Source organism: Embiotoca jacksoni, unplaced genomic scaffold (assembly GCF_022577435.1).
Source record: "Embiotoca jacksoni isolate LCO1_2020_lvr unplaced genomic scaffold, fEmbJac1.0.p SCAF_17, whole genome shotgun sequence".
Lineage (NCBI taxonomy): Eukaryota > Metazoa > Chordata > Actinopteri > Embiotocidae > Embiotoca > Embiotoca jacksoni.
This window is the reverse complement of record NW_027185307.1, coordinates 10,635,295-10,647,851: the sequence shown is the minus strand read 5'-3', so window position 1 is coordinate 10,647,851 and position 12,557 is coordinate 10,635,295. Positions and strand designations below refer to the sequence as shown.

At 40.3% G+C, this 12,557-nt stretch overlaps 1 protein-coding gene across 1 annotated transcript in view; it reads right to left on the bottom strand.

Annotated features, from left to right (window-relative positions):
* cntnap2a (contactin associated protein 2a) overlaps positions 1–12,557 on the bottom strand; it is a 312,740-nt gene that overhangs the window by 11,861 nt on the left and 288,322 nt on the right. Inside the window, exons 22-23 of the mRNA XM_069151565.1 lie at positions 12,009–12,142; positions 4,752–4,845 (exon numbers count right to left, since the gene is read on the bottom strand). Coding sequence (XP_069007666.1) covers positions 4,752–4,845; positions 12,009–12,142 — 228 coding nt within the window. The remainder of the gene's footprint in view (positions 1–4,751; positions 4,846–12,008; positions 12,143–12,557) is intronic.

The following is a 12,557-nucleotide window of genomic DNA, read 5'->3' as shown; positions in this document are numbered from 1 at the left end:
ACTATGTATAGATGGGTGGTGAATCTTCCTAACCTCCCTAAAAATTCATCCTCAGCAGGACAGCAGCCGTATGAAATGATTTATTAATGCACCGTTTTTTCTAGCAAACGTCTCCAGGCTTGCAGCGTACTGCATGATGACTGCTAATCTAGAAGACATGAATTCATTTAATTGGAGTGGTCCTGCTCATCATTTTTTAATTTCTCCATTAAAACAGGCAAAAACTGCTGGTATAATCTTAAATTATACCTTGACTGTCCAAACAGCACTCTGCCTTTTATAAGCTCACGTTCAGTTTGCTCCATTTTCTCTTTGCGAGGGTCTCCATGATTATGTTTTTAAGTATATAGATATGTTCATTCCACAGCTTAATTAGGTGTTCACATATTACAAATTAAAACATTTATACAGGCAAATTGGTTTAATTTAGGTTTATTGGAGGCATGTCTTCACCTTTGTAATGTCTATATTTATGACTTCTAATTCATCAGTGCAGAAAACTTCAAATATGAACATCTTAAAAATGATACTCCTAGAAAAAAATGTATAGCTGTGATACTTAAAACAAATATCTTTTGCTTTGTCAAAGATTTAGTTCAAGCTGGATTTTCAAGAGACAACGTTAGCATTATCTCGATCTGAGAGATAAGATACATTAGCAGCGAGGGTAGTGTACGGTGGACAGATCTAGACATACAGTGATGATATTAATTGGTGCCGCAAGACCTCACTTGTACAGGTAGCTCAGATATAAATCCTAACAGCTATTAATTTGATTCATCCAGCAGTTTTCTTAATGGTTTAAGAGTACTGCATAAAAAAGCAGTGGCTTCCCATCATGCCGCAATCATGCTGCAAATGGCCCCCCTGATATATCTTGAGGGTCAAATTGGGTTTGAAATGAAAATAAAGGCCCAATTTAAAATAAAAACATGAAGAAAAGCCAAGCTGACTGTAAAATAACAGCTCTAATGCCTCACAGTTCTTCAGAATAAAGCCATTAAACGTTGAAATAACAGTGTCGTTTAAAGCCTGTGTGAAATAAAAGGCAGCCCCCACAGGGAGCAACACTATGAATGTGCGTGGACAGAGTTAACAGAAGAAGAGAGGCAAGGGGAATAAAAAAACAAGACAGAAATCAGAATTTCAATGTGGTACTGATGTACATGTCCTTTACAACCAGCTCTCAGGGCGACAATCATCTGTCTCTGTAGTGCTTTCACAATGTCACTATTTCTATTGCTGTCTTTCTGCCTTTGGCTCTGAATCTATTCTCTTAGATAGACACACCCACATACAGTCCACAGTCCACACACACACACACACGCACGCATGCACGCACGCAAACACACACACACACACACACACGCACACACACACACACACACACACACACACACACACACTTGACAGATTTGCAGCACAGAGGCATCGGGGTTAGCAGCGTGCCTGCTGCTCTGGCTGATGTATGACTCATCTCTCCCATCTATTCCACCAGGATGCAGAGATCTAGACCCATATGCAATACATCAACCCACCCACCCACCGACCACAAACACACACACACACACACACGCACACGCACATGCACACACACACAGTGTCCCCATCACTTTAGAGGACATTACATCGACTAAAATTAATTTCCTTATCCAGAACCACTACGGGCCTTGCCCTAACCATAACCTACAACTAACTTTAAACCGTTGTAGAACAAAAATTGAACGTGTTATTTATGGGGATTTTCTTGTTGTCCCCCTAAACAGAAGAAAAACTCATAATGTGACTGTCAATCGATTTATGTCTCCATAACACAGGTTGTATAAGTACACATCATCACAGAAAGGAAATACATGCACACTTTACATTCTGGCAGGCATAAATCCCCTCTGGTTAAACACTGGTGTGAGGATACAGTTACCCTACCATGCACACATACAACCAGCATACTGTTACATTTAGCGTATAGGCTACTGCAATTACACAAGCATACAGCATGTGCTGAATCATCCCTGTGCTTCATGATCAATACTACTTCAGTACAATTACAGTTAGAAGCAAACAGTGCAAATCTTAGGACCCCGAACCTGAGACGTCCACACTAATAGCCGGAACAGACAAGCTGAGTGATGAAAGTCATACGCACACAGTTAAATACTTATTGTTTTTGTACTTAAAACTAGAAGGACATCAGTCACTTTTTATAAATGCATGTCAAATGTTTGTCTGTTAATACAGACATAAAACTGAATTTTGTAATAACACTGGAGAAGCTAGGAGTATGGGTGTCTGGCATGTTTCTTTAAAAATGATGACTAATTGAATACAAAAATAGCTGACTATTATTTTTATCTTTCTGTTGATGGATTCCTCGAATTCCTGGTTAATCGTTTCAGCTCTAATATCCAGACCACAAAGTATCATGATGCACAGATAGAAGAAGAGAGCGCTGAGACTTGAACGAGTTCTCTTTTATCATCATTGAATTTTTCACTCGAGTCGATATACTGGAAACGAAACGTTTTTGCTGTTAATCAGCATTCAGGGGAGACTCAGGAAAACAAGTGGGAAAATGTGACAAATGCGCTTTTGAAAACAGCGTCTAATATCAAACACACAAAATGCATTAACTGAGTAGCCCAGAATAGAAATATCTGCAAATGATGAAAATATTGCATTACTGTAGAGATCCACGATGGTATTTATATGCTTTGCAGCCCAAAGGCAAAATGTAAAATCAGTTAAAGAAGGGATGAATAAATGGTTACTGCATATACGGGCCAATTAATATCATAATAACTGATAGGATCTGTAAATCTTTACCTTGCGAGCAGCTATAAATGTACAAACATTAAGTGGATAAGAATTTGTTTGTTTATCTGTGTGTTTTTCTGTGTTACTCTCTATTCTTCTATGTCTATTTTATTTATTTCTCCCATTGTTATCCTAGCCAACAAATCCCATCCCACAATGAGCAGGCTGTGGGGTGACGGAGGAGACGTCGCTGTGATCGGTGTGTGTGTTTGTGTGTATTGTAACAAACACAGGGAGTCTTTCTCCCAGAAATAGAGAATCTGAGAGCTCAGCTGTCTGACAGCTTCTCTTGTCTCTGCAGTCCAAACAGAGAAGTGGAACAGATCTGATGAGATATGCGAATGCCTGCGTTTGTTCTTCCTGCTCTCTTCCTCTGTCTCGATCTCTCTGATCACAATATTTCAGTCATCTCTCGTCCTCTTTTTCATGAGTATCATCTCTTTTTTCCTTCCTCTGTCTGTATGGCTTATTGTTAAGACATTTACTACAAAGTAGAGACTTAACATTTCAGTACACTTACTCTGTTCACGTGCAGAGCTGCATGTAATGAAATGGCTATATGAGCCGGGAGTGTGTGGGCATGTGAGGTGACTTTGAAACACCTGTGCTGTGTTACTTGGATAAAGAAGGATGGCTTCGTTTTCTGTGCTGTGTACGTGTACATGTGCTTGTGCGTGTGCGTATTCCCCGGGGTTCTCGTGGTGAGTGCAGCAGTCAATAGTTCTGGCTGGTAAGTGAAGTCAGCCATTACTTCAACCTCACTGACTTTCTCTGCACTTGTGGTAGAGGACAAAAGAGATGAGAGGAAAGGCAGGGAATAAAGAAGAAGAATTGTATGGAAGAGAAAGGTGCAGCAAGATGAAAATAACGACATACAATCTTCCATCAAAGGTACTGTGACAAGTCATTACAGAAGCTTATAAAACCAGCTAATAACAGCTACCACTTAGGAGAATCTAAATAGGTAAAGGTAAATGGTTATTGATAATGGGGATAATTAGGGTAATCAGTGGCTGAGGTGTTTGGCCAGATGATTTAGGGCTTTGGGAAGACCTGTGGTCTTAATCAGTCCAGTGGGGACACTGATGCAGAAGATAAATCACTTTTTAATTAGCTTCAGCACTGATGAAGTAGCAGCTTTTTCTACAAGTAATGTCTCAGAATAATCGTTGGAGAACCTAAATATCAAGATTTAAGGGAAACCCCCCCATTTCTTTGTTCTGATGATTATCTAAACTGGTTAAGTATTGTAGGTATCAACGAGAGTCTAATGCGATTCCACCAGATACACATGTAAATTAAATAATTTTCCATTGCACATACAATAACACAATAATATTCATCTACATGTTTAAAAGTATCAGCCGCAAACATTTTGTAATCTCAAACAGACAGATGGACGCAGGCTGAATCGACTGCAACTAAGCCCCTCTGCAACCTCTGGCGTTCTCTTGTGGACAAAATATGTAAGTACAGCCTCTCCTGAGGAAAACAATTAAAGACTACTGTATTGGTATATGCATTTTGAACATTTAAGAACCCAATCTACCACAGGATGGTTTAACTATCAGCTTTTTCTTTACAATCAATTATAGAAACAGAAAAGCATAGAGACCAACAATCAAATACACAGGATACAGAGCCAAATATAGTTACATTCAGTTTTGCCTCTATATTTGGAAATCTGCGGAAGCCCAATTCTTTAGGACCGCTTTAAATACCTAATAAGCTGTTCAATATAGCTCCAAAAACATCCTTAACAGGTCGTTTGAACATTAAAGGGTGAGGTTTTAGTGGTAAGGAGTTATCTGATGGACGATATAGCCTGATGACATAACGTGTACAAGGTAAGAAGAGCAAAATGTGAATGGTGGTTGAAAAATGCAAATGTAAAAGAACTGTGAGCAGAGAAAGTTTAGATGTGATGACACACTCACCATAAACTTTGCCCAAAAACAGCGTCTTGACCAGATTGAACTGCGTGTCTGAGGCCTCTGGGAGGTTGTAGGTCACTGGAGGGTAATGATCCAACTGAGACAGAGAGAAACAGAGATAATATATCAGCATTTGCATTTTACAGAGAGTCTGAAGGACTCTAAAACTACTGACCACAGCATTTTAAAAAGACTCCGGCTCAGACCTGCATCAGCACATTAAGCAGAGGACACATAATGATGACAACGAAAAGGTGGTAATTCATTGCTGTTAGGCAACGCAAAGCCAGAACACAGCACAATCAAAAGCTCAATGGCTCCCTCTTGTGGTTTTTGAAATACGAAGGAAAGTCCAAACAGCTCAGTAGGAGAAACTACTCAAATTCTGAGACATTCTGTGAATTAAACATATCCTTGATGAATTCAGTAAGTATTACAATTTCTGCACAAAATCCAGCGACTACACAACCTGGACTCAATACAACAGTGAGAAACTAATGAAACATGTAAATCCTAATCTTACTACATTTACTTTGCACTGTATATCATAGACAAAAATGTCATATATTGTTATTTTCATGTCATTTGGCATAAGAGTGAAACTATACACAATTTACAATAGAAGAAGAAAGAAGATTTACATTTAAAAAATGTCTGTACAAAAATCATCTTTTATCATCATTCTCTATGAACTAGGAGAAAATCTATTAAAATCCTCCAAAGGAGTGGTGTCAGTCTGTTCCTGTTCAAAACACCAACTAGACACATCGATTCTGCGCAGCAAGTGTATTGGGTCAACTCCGTAACACTTGAAACTACCACGGCTGCTCGCAGAAGTCGCATCAGACCGATTGATTAAAGAAACCCTCTTATCTGAAAAGCTGTTTTTTTTTTCTTTTGTTTAGTCGAGCTATTCCCTGAGAGGGAATCCAAAAAGTGATTTTCCACAGTGATCCTGCAAACAAACAGCTCTTCAGCAGCACATGAGATATATGATCACGCCTTAATTAACAATATGCAATTTCTGAAGCCTGTGGTGGGTTCAAAGCCTTTCTGGAGAACTTAAAACTGGGAGAGAACGAGCAGCGTGTTTACGGAGGAGTGCTTCATGTGAGAGCTGAGAGGGTGACGGAGGGAGGGAATACACGGCTTTAATATCCCCGCAACATAATTAACTTGTTATTGCTGTTTCAATGAAGTTTCTAATTAGCTTGAAAGCAGCAGCCGACGCTATTGACGAGAATAATTTCAACCCCACAAATTGGTTTCTGTGTGTTCCAACCAGAAATAAAAGATCTTCCTTCTTTCACGCTCTGTGCCCGCAGGAGAACTGTATCTGAGCTCACACCAGTCTGCAGGAAGTGTACCGACGGGCCAGGCCAGAGGAGGGTAAGTGGGTTCAAAACAATGACTTTTGTTAGCGTGTTTTTTACTGGAAATTTGTTCCATTGATGTGCTGAATAGCAGTCATGGCCCGGTAGCTGGGAGCTGAGCTCTACTATCAGTAAAGGGCTGAGCTTTATTTATGTGTGTGCATGTGTGCGTGTGTGTGTGTGTGTGTGTGTAGTAGCTCCTGCTTACAGGTTTGAATCTGTAGAGCCCTCCCACACAGAAAATATCCACTACTCACTACCCCTCCGGACTATTTTCTCCCTCTTTCTCACAACAGCCCCCCCCCCCCCCCCCCCACACACACACATACATATACACACACACTGCACAGCATACCCTAATTTGATTCTTTCCAAAAGCCTGCTCTCAGCAGAGCATTGTGTGGGTTTTGTTCTCCATGGTGACTGGAGGGTGGGATAATGGGGCACAATTAAATTGTGCTCAGTTTATTTACTTTTATCTGAGAAAACAAATTGGCTGCACAACCAGGGAGTGCGGTTTGAGGCTTGAAACCCCACAAAGGGGTCCACAGGGAAAGACAGCCCGGAATAAAAAACAATTTTTTTTTTTTACCAAACTTTGTCAATTACAACCACAGTTATTGGAATCCTTTCATTTTATGCTGCACTGTTTAGACAACACACCTCTCTCCTTTAAGTGCTGCTGGTGCCTCTTAGGTTACGTAAAGCTTACATAAGCAAAGTATTTAGTGGCTGGACAGAGAGAAAATTAACAATGGGTGAAATCTATTTCCCCATGTGCCAATGTGCTGTATCTAGTCCAACAACACACTGAGAGCATTTTACTTTTGTGGCCCCTTAATGATAGCTGAAGGGTTAAAACCCTCTCATCTCAAGTTTAAAACTCGTAAGGCTGAGTGCAAAGAAATGCTAATTTTCTTTTGCACTTGAATTAATAGTTTAACATCGTCATCGTCTGCGTTATCATGTTGCCCCACCGCAGCGACAGCCAGCCTCTGAACCAACCACAGCATCAACTGGTGGCGAGCAGAGGAAACAGAGACGCCTGAAGGGACTCCTCCACTTTCATCTCTAAACCCTCTCAGTATGTGAGAAAGGAGAAAGTCAGAGATGGTGAGATGGGAACTATTTTAATCTTGCTTTAGCGTGCCTTTGATAGTGAGTTAACCCGACGAGACCTCACAGACAGCTTGAAAACCAAACACTTGCTTCGCTCGCTGCACTTTGTGTTCCTGTGCGTACGTTGCAGCAGGTATTTGTGTTCACATGCAAATCCTTGCCTTGATGTAAGCCTTGGGATTATAAATGGTTTAGGATCTAAATGCATCAAAGTCATCTTTGTTATCATATTTTGTGGGTAGCAGTCCCACATTATCTTTGTCTTTATCTTTTGTCTCTCGGATTCAGATTACAAAATTCTACTTGTCGTCCCACTTGTTCTCTGCCCGAGTCTTTAAACTAAACAGTCGCTTGTCCAAATGGCTTTAAGATTTACAGCCCTGATAGCAGAGAAGTGAGACCTTGGCGGCCTGAAGTAAACAGTCCACTGTTTCTTTTTTCTCTGGTAATTGAATTTGAGCCACTGGCAGGCCCACCAGCAGAACTGACATGTATAGGATCTGACTCTTACTCGTTTTGTCATCTGATATGAAAGCAGGTGCAACAAGGCCACTGACGAGCATGTAAGCAAAGTAATAAAAGGTCAGTAAAATTATATATGTTGATGGCACACAGTAACAACATTTTTTTGGGGGGGCTTTAATGTATAATACAGTGATTTGTGATTGGAGTCCAAACTAAGGAATTAACTATTGTGCATTTCAACCAAATAAAATGTAAACATTCAGAAGCAGCTGTCAGACATCTGAGCATTTGTTCAGTTATTTACATTTTAAATGGTGGTTTGTTGAATGACCAAAAGCACTAAGAGTCCCGTTATAGACCAGGTCTGATGAACCATGTAGATGTTCTGAAAGGACTATTTAAACTAGTGAAACATATAGACAGGTGAAACAAGCTGAAAACACAATATCAAACTTTAAGTTGATTTGATGAACATGTTAAACAACTGCCCATTGTTTAAATAAAAAAAAATACAGTATGTACTGAAATTTGCATAAATACAAATCAACATTTGCATTAACTGAGAGTGGTGCTTGTGTCCATATGACCAAAAAAAAAGTTTAGTATTCACTCTTTAGTCTCCCTTACTCCTGAGGGGAAACATATTACTAATATGCTTAAAAACAGCTGAGAGGACCTGCAGAGTTGAGTGACGATTCACAACCACATTTACACACAAGTAGTCACGTGATCCATCATTAAAGTACAAATAATGATTACGGCTGCTTTGGAGTTACACATGTTGTGTCCAATAGAAGTGTTCAGCAATCTTTAACAATGAATCTTCAAACTAAAATCACTAAACTAATCACGAGTGAAGCTGTTTGCCGGTGACTGAGAGCACTGCTGTCAGCTCTGCTGTGACACATCCTGTATCTAATCACTAAAAGCATAATGTGATGTCCCTGCAGTTAAAACGCTGCAGACCTGTGAAGCTGTGTTTGCACAGGCACATTTTGTACAGAACTGAACAGAGCAGAACAGCTTGGAGTAGCAGCAGACTGAGTGTGATACTGAAGTCTGTCAGAAGCACTGCTGAATGTCACAGCCACTTGAAGTGCGTCTGAATGGGTGTGACCACTTAGTTTAGGGAAAAAAATAACAAAGTAAATAGCGAGCACCAGGGCCTTAGAGTGCACTTGCTTTTCCTTCTCAGTTCTCAAGCACACTTTCACATTTCTCATGGTCAACTGCACCTGTGAATCATTTAAAAATGGGTGGAATCAGAAAGAATAATATCATATATATTATAGGCAGGTATGGCCAGTCATATGACTTTCATCCCTTTTAAACAAAGGGCTCTTCCCATCATGATGCACTGACAATTTGGAAACCCCGTGGCGAGCTTGTCTCAGAAGACATTTTGCTGTCTGAGATGTGTGCCCTGAAAAATGACATGATTCAAATCAGAAAAGTGACTTTTGAGTTTAACTTCATAAAGCAAAATATGCCTTTGCCTCTTGAAGTAGAATCTCTTTTGTTTATCCCGTTTTTGAAAATGAATAGCAAGCAGACTGACATCCCCTGTCGGTGCTGCTTTCTTTCTGCCTCGCCATGCTCGGTGCTTTTCTTGTTGTTGCCCTCCTGAGCAGGATATGTCCTGTTCCTCACATCTAATTAGTGTGAGTGTGAGTTATAGTCATGGTTGCAAGCTGAAAGTAAACAAACTACTACTAAAAGCCCTGGAGGGTATGTGAGAAACGAGGTGGTGGGAGGTGTGCAGAGATAGAAGGAGAGCATTGGAGTGGACAGATGAATTAGCCTGAATAATGCTGATTTTGTAGTGGAGCAGTGTGAAGCCTTTGTAGCGAGACGACCTGACAGGATCTCACTTGTGCATGCGTGTCTGTTGGTATGCATGTCCGCATCTGTTTACGCCTGGATATTAAGTGTATGTTTTTACCTTGAAAAGAGCCCTGAGGCGGCGAGGCAACATGAAGAAGTTTAACTGATCAAAGTTATCTTCGTTAGCACACCTCCTGGCTCTGCTTTTCGCTCCCTATCGCCAAACTCCATCTATTTTCTCTCTTCATCTCTCGCCAACAGTTCCCTTACCGATATCTTTTTTTTTTTCTTAAACCTAAATTACCACATCATACCCACCAGTGTTCTTCTTAATTTGTAACACACTTTAATGTTTTTGAAGAGTTGAGCCTATCTCTAAGAAAAGAAAAACTCAAATGATTGTTATTTAAAATGCAGCCGTGGCACCTCAGAAGTACGAAACTGGTTATATGTCCTTAACAGTTAATTGTTCAGTCACACACTGAACACTGAGCTGAACATCGATATTGCCAATCTAGACACCACTAAGCTGCTATCAACCAGTGAAAGACACAGTGTGTGCATGTATGCGTGTGTATGTGTATGCGTGTGTATGTGTATGCGTGTGGGTGTGGGTGGGTGTGGGTGTGGGTGGGTGTGCGCGTGTGTGTGAGCGATGATAAAAAGAATCATACAGTTGCTCCAATCACTTTCTGTGCCACTAAAAAGAGATGTGTTACGTTGAAGTGCTCCCACCGGAGTGATCAGCGGCTGCGGGATGTGATTTGCTCAGAAAATGAGGACGATTTCCGTTGGATGTTTCAGTTTAATTTTCTTGCTGTCTGAATTTCTCAATGTGGCGTGTGAACGTAGGTGATGAGGTTCTGGGATGGATGGGATCATTGCTCAATGTAAATGCAGAGAGAGACAGCGAGCTCTAAGGACTTATGCCGAAGAGGAGCTGCAAAGATTATTGTAATTCAGTTTATTTCGCCTAATGATAGCATCAATAAAAGGGACTTCACTTGAACTTGTAATAATCACAATAGAGGTTTACAGCTTGAATTCTGAAGCCAGAATAAGAAATAACACAATACATTTCATATAAAAATGATTGACTGTAAGATTTTGATTTATACCTAATTGTTTCTTTAATTTTATTTATGTTGATATGTTCAAAATGTATTATTTGAGCATCCAGTAAACATGTTGTGATTCATATTAAGTATCACAATGCATCACATTTAAACTTACTTTGTTCTAATGTGTAAATACAGTGATAAGCTGTCTTATCTCCACAATACGTCCCTATATTTGCATGTTTTTAATTTGTTTTTACTAATAATTGGAGCAAAAACAGTTCAAGAAAGTATGCACATTTCACAGAGGAGGTGAGTCAATTTAATGGCAAGTTAATGCCATACCTCCTTCTGGCCCCTAGGGGGTAGGTGGCTTCTCCATCAGGGAAGATGAGTTACACACTGGATATACAGGGTTTGCATCCAAGAAACATAAACATGCACAATGCATGAAGCGGCTGACCCATCAAAATGGAAATTATATAAATGTTATAATATGTCATACTTAAAAGGCAGAAATATGGAGCAATAAAGTCTCACTTCACGATTACAAATTATACAGGAGGCAATGCATATACAAACCTGTTGGTCTATTGTTTAAATGTTCTGCTGGTTTTCTTTTTTGTTCTCATATCAGAAGACAATTCCTTTCTTGGTAAACCATACATTGCCCATGCACCCACAAATGTATTCCAATCCTGATGTAATCAATCAGCGGCTTTTACGAGTGGCTCCCATCCATTTAGAGTCCTCCTTAAACTGCAGCCTGCAGCCATATTTGAGCATCCAAATCCTGAACAAAGTCTGTCATAGTTTAGCTGAATTTCCACTCTATCCTTGACAGCTACTGACTAAGGCTCGGTTGTATTGATGCGCACTAACCTGTGCAGCTGCACACACACACACACACACACACACACACACACACACACACACACACACACACACCAATGCCGATACACACATATTTATATGCACAAACATGGTGTCACCCTTCAATATCTGCATACAAGTACAAATATACAAATACAGTACATGCACTCGCAATCACACAACAGCAAGCACTCGTGAAAACACACATGGATCGATGCAGTCTCTGTTGCTATACTTAGGCTGTCTACTGGAAGTAGATTAACTGTGTCAGAGGACAAGCACTTCCATCACAGCAGAAGACAGCTCTCCCCTCTGACTTATTACAAACCATCGAGCTAACACTGGCTGAGCTTGTGTGATTGTGTACTTCTGACTGAGTAGATGTGTATGTAGCAAGATGGCAGTCCCCCACACGCCATGGTTGTTTGTGAATATGGTCTTGAAATTGAAGCGTAAGGCTTGTTCTACGTATGAACTAAAACCTAAAATACAACTATATGTGCTGGAGAGTGCTTCGAAGTGTGTGTTTGTGTGTGTTCGGTCTGTACCTGGATGGAGATGCTTCTGTTGAGACGGGACATGTTGATGCTATGTGGCTGTCCATTGGCAAGGTTACGCTGGTCCACATTTATAGCAAACGGCTCCCTCAGGCCGCCCAGGTTATACCGCACCTGCAGTGAACCTGAAGACAAACAGGCAGTGGTTTGATACCTCACATTGTGGTTTACCTTTACTGTCTCAAGGCCCTGAGTGTACATCATCTTCTGTCGCCACCTCTGGCCAATGTGAGTTTTTTGTAGTGTTATTTGTCTTATATTGTGCTTATTTTTCTCTTTTTATTTATTTATTTATTTATTTTTATCAAAGCACTTTGCTGCTTGTAAGCTGCTCAGTGGAAACTCGCTGACTGAGGAGAATTTTTGGAGATTATAGAACTTCCCAAAGTGTGCTGCAATAAGGGTGACCAGATCCCAAGAAACCAAATGTGGGGCAAAACCTATGTTCGTATGGGACAATGAAAGACAACGTGTGGGAACGTGTTCCCGAAGTTGAGAGGTACTGTATATCCAACTTAGAAAATAAACACTATGTTACAG